The sequence below is a fragment of the Lolium rigidum genome, chromosome 3 (assembly GCF_022539505.1).
Source record: "Lolium rigidum isolate FL_2022 chromosome 3, APGP_CSIRO_Lrig_0.1, whole genome shotgun sequence".
In the NCBI taxonomy this organism is placed as follows: domain Eukaryota; kingdom Viridiplantae; phylum Streptophyta; class Magnoliopsida; order Poales; family Poaceae; genus Lolium; species Lolium rigidum.
In genome coordinates, this window is record NC_061510.1 from 107591689 (window position 1) to 107596448 (window position 4760).

At 45.3% G+C, this 4760-nt stretch overlaps 1 protein-coding gene across 1 annotated transcript; it reads left to right on the plus strand.

Moving 5' to 3' along the window:
- Positions 1 to 421: 421 nt before the first annotated feature.
- LOC124697952 lies at positions 422 to 4411 on the plus strand. The gene is made up of 2 exons (XM_047230479.1): positions 422 to 1068; positions 3952 to 4411. Exons 1-2 carry the CDS (start codon positions 431 to 433, stop codon positions 3953 to 3955), a joined length of 642 nt encoding a protein of 213 aa, XP_047086435.1. The 5' UTR covers positions 422 to 430; the 3' UTR covers positions 3956 to 4411.
- Positions 4412 to 4760: the final 349 nt, after the last annotated feature.

Here is a 4760-nt window from a genome sequence, read left to right on the forward strand (position 1 = left end):
AGCATCTTTCCCCGTCAGATGCAGAGTTTGAACCGACCGGGGCTCCCTCTATTGGTACTGTACATAAGTTGTTCTGTAGAACGAATGTAGTCCATAAGCTTGATGGACCCATATGGATGGTAGTTCGAAATACCATGGCCAAAAAAAAATCTATACATTCAGGCCCAACGCAACGAGGCCCATCTCGAAAGCAAAATATCTGCCCCGTCTGTCTCTCACATCCAACAATAACCTCTCTGATCGATCTGGTTGCCGAGTCCGCTGCTTCGTCTATCTGCACTTCCGTTCTGCATCCATCCACACAACAACCAGCAGCCCACGCCACCCAAACCCAAAACCCTACCGCGCCATGGCCCCTCCCCCGCCGCAACCGCCCTCCGCCGCCGCCGCCTCCCCGGCGCCCGTTGACGCTCTCTTCCTCCAGAACCTCATGAGCCGCGTCCAGCTCCGCCCGCCCTTCCTCGACACCAACTCCTTCCTCACCCAGGACCTCGACGACTTCCTCCTCAACGAGTTCGCCGCGCTCTCCGCCGCCGCGGGCGACTCCGACCACGATGATGACGACGAAGAAGAAGAAGGCCTCTCCGACGGGGAGGGCTCCGGGGAGGCCAGGCGGCGCCGCACGCTGTCGAGGGAGGAGACCAAGCTGGAGAAGGAGATCGTCAGGATGGTGCTCGCCGGGGACGCGGACGACGCCCTCAAGCCCAACTCGGGCCAGTCCGTGGCCGTCGGCGACCACCACGTCTGCGTCGGCTTCCACGACGACGCCGGCGGCGAGTACCGCGTCTGGGAGTGGCACGGCCACGTCATGCTCTTCGACGACGAGGACGGCTACTCCGCCGAGTACATCTACGGGAACCACTTCGAGCCGCTCGCCGCCGCCACCGCCAGGGCCAAGCAGAAGGACAAGGAGAAGAGGGAGAAGGACCTCACCTCGGGCCTCCGGGATTTGATTGTGGGGGATGGGGACACTGCTGCTAGTAATAATGGCCTCAAGTTGAGTGGCAATGGCGGAGGGCACAGGGTGGTGCGCAGGAACGTCGTCAACGCCCCCGCAGCGCCTGCAAGGTAATGAATGCTTTCTAGGGGCCTGCTCCGAGTGATGCATCGATCAATCTGTGACGCAGAGCCAATAAAGTCTGACCATATATTTGTTCCCCAATGCTTGTTTAAGCAGCTCTCTTATGATCCAACTAGAAGGCTCTGTAATTCACTTTTGGCATGATATATACAATGTGGGTTTTGAGATGGACTAGTTACTGAGCAGTGCACAAATATATGTTGTTTCTTGAGTTAAATTGGCCTATTGTTGCTCCATATATGAACTTATGCTAGGCTATTTTGTTGGATTAAAAAGTTCATTGCACAAAATGCCTCTGCTAAGTACTTGTCGACACGTGTCCATACTTTACATCCTCTTGCTTGCTTGCTTGTTACAGAAGCAAGGCTCTTAGTGTACTGAAACTTTTTAATTCCTTAGGTAACCAGTGAAATTGTAGCCGTGTAGTACCTCCCGGCATCGAGATGGAGTATTTGCTCAATACTGAACGTATATGATGTTTCTTGAGTTAAGTGTGGCTTATTTTTGCTCCTCGTATGAACTTACACTAGACTGTTTTGTTTGGACTCATAGTTGAGATAGCACATGTGCCTCTGCCTGGTACTTGTCAATATACATTCATACTTCAAATCCTCTTGTTCACTCTACAGCTGCAAGGCTGTAAGTGTACTGAATTTTTTTTGAACCTTAGGTTACGGTGAAATCGTAGTGGTTTAGTATCTCTGGGTGATTATGTCTAAGCCTAAGAGAGTAAGGGACACTTTTATAATGATTTCCTTGGAGGTAATAATGTTTTCACGATGTATAAGGCAAAGAGATCAGATATATATATGTGCATCACTTCGGTGAAACACTGTACAATTGTTGTCAGCTCTGTTGCAATTCAAACTGGATTTCTTTGCTGTGACCTTATTCTGTTGCTAACCTCGAACACATTTGATGAAGATTGACCAGAATTATTTCTTATTTTCCTTCTTCAACCTGGAATTACACCAGTGATTCCCACAGAAGCTCAGTTGGACATTCTTTTGCCTATAGCCTGAAATGTGTGTTTTTGTTGCATTTCATCCTCTCATATTTCCTTTGTTCCATTGTCAATGATATTTAGATGAATTTCCTAGCTACCGTTGTTGATTGGCATCTTTAAAGCTATTAAATGGTCATACCTCAAGAGTAAAGACTGTTCACATTGTATTAGTCTTAGCGAATTATACATGCCGACTGGGACTTCCGTATACTGTCTTTTTAATATATCATCTTTTACATGTATATGTTAGTGATAATTTCTGAATCCTCTAGTCTCATAGGTTTTGCCGCACTTTCCGAAAGTCACAGGTGATATGCACCTGTTCAGCGTTGTCGAAGTTTCTATATGCATATCTTCTGGGAGGGCTATACTCTATGTACACATATATTGCATGAACAAAACTGTGTTTTCATTGTCTTCCTTTTCCTGTAATGTTTGCCTTTCAATGAATAGCTCAGTAAATATCCAACCAAGATGAAGAACTTGTGCTGAACATCAAATGGACATGTATCTTACTCTTTGATACTGGTAACCTGAACTGCTAAGTGATAGTGCTTGTAAAACTGAGCATATGCTTCTTTTAAGTAATAATTATCCCAAATAAGCCTAATTCCTGCGAAGGATTCTACAAGACTATTTTTTTTTTCTTGCTATCTGTTTAATGAAGTACTTCTGAGTCAGAATTGATTACTGAGGGCCTGATATTTATGGTATAAGTTGGTATATCTTTGATCTAGACATCTAAACTCCCATACCATTTTAGCTTTCTGTTCTGCTACAAGGATGTCCTTGCATAGAGTCAAGATTCTCTTAACAATATTGCTTAGAGCCCAAAGGCTTTACAAATTGAGTATCTTATCTTACATATCATCTTTGAACCTTATTCTACATTAGTTATATTAGATCTCCCAGATCTGGTTTTGCTACCTTTAGTGCTTAAACTTATGGTATGGTGTCACTTTCATCTATGATTAGCTGTGTTGCTATGTGGTTTCTTGAAGTTTGATAATTTACTTCAAGTAGAAGCCTCCTGTCAATTATAACTTGTTTTGGTAGTCTACAATGGTTATTGTTTGCAGTTCCTTGAGTCTTCTGTCTTTATCTTGTGTTACTTGGGCACACCGGGTTTCATTTCTGACTATCCATGTGAAGTCAATTGAGTTAGCTTGCACGTTGTGATCTTCCTATTTGTGCTGTGCCTCTCTATGGGTTTTCATGTGTGTCACCTAGAAATTTGTCGGTTATGCTTTGCATCATCTTGGATGTCGTAGTACGCTGGGCTGATCTGTACTGGCAAGGTACAGTTAAACCTCAATTTCTGAGTCGTTTTCTCTTACCTTGTTTTCCCTCCCTGTCCATCTGCTTCCATAACTGTGTAGTGGAAGGTGAGACGTTCTTCCAACATTTTGAAATCTAGCATATTTTTCCATTTGAGGAACACTAGCTTTACCTGCCACATAGATGATTCCTGATTCTCCTCGAGGTATCAGCCAAATGTAAGGCTCACAGCGTTTTGATGATCCGATTCGTGACATTCAGTTTGCTTGCCCTTTTCTGCTTACATCTTGTGTGAATAAATTAACAGCTTGGCAGTAGGTTAAGCCTGTAGCTGTTGATACAACCGCCGCTCCGGTCAATGTGGGGCATGTGTCTTGTGTCATATAGCGGTGCTAAATCACTCTCTTAATCCTTGATCTCTGTTTGTTTTATCGGTAGGTCTAAAACAACTGGGACTGCTGCAACATCACTTGTTTTATCATGGCATGTATCTATCTTCTGTGATGGGCCACAGGCCGAGTCAAAATTTGTTTTTCCATTCGTTATCATTGTTGGTTGGTGAAAACAATTGCTGTCTGATCTGCAGATAAGAGTAGGAGGCTGAGTGAGGACACAGGCACAGGTCGTCAGCAAGAAGAACAATTCTAGAATGCAAAGACGGCCAGTGTGAAGATGATTGCTTCTTATTACTTCCTAATAAAGCAGGCAGGCCCGGGAACGCGGTCGGAAATCGTGCGCCGGGAAAAACCTGGAAGTGGCATGGCGTTTGCCATCAAATGAAGTGGTAAAAATGGCTAGCAGTTACCATCGCTCGTTCTAGCGGTCCCTTCTTTTCAACCTTGTTTTGAAACGGCAGGCATCAGCTCCTTGACTTGTGCACCTATCTATATTTGCTGTGTTTGATGTATACTGGACTGGAGTTGTATCCTTTTAAAGCTGCTGCAACTGCGGCGCTTGTTCAGAGCAGACTGTATGTCTCTGTGCACGCGATGATGTTCAGGAAACTAGGCTGGGCCGCGAATCTGAGGAACGTCTGTTTATGTCTGGTCGGTTGTGAAACACGGCAGTTCAAACGGAACAAAGATGGCAGTTACAGAACGATCGGTACTCGCTTTTGGTACGCATTTCCGTATTTTTTTCTTTCTATAATACACCATGGAATATATTTCTAGGAGGCATGTATAATGTCAGAAAGGCTACACGATACGAACACAGCGCACACGGTTTACAACACAACCCACAACAACTGGACTGCAATGATTTTCCTTGCACCGTCACCTCCTAAGATGAAAGGAGGCGATGCGTTGAGCTTCTAGGCCACGCCACTGCACCCCTAAGCGCCTAAGAGTCAGCCAGAGAATGTGGGGGCCGAACCAAACCGAAGAAGGTGACAAT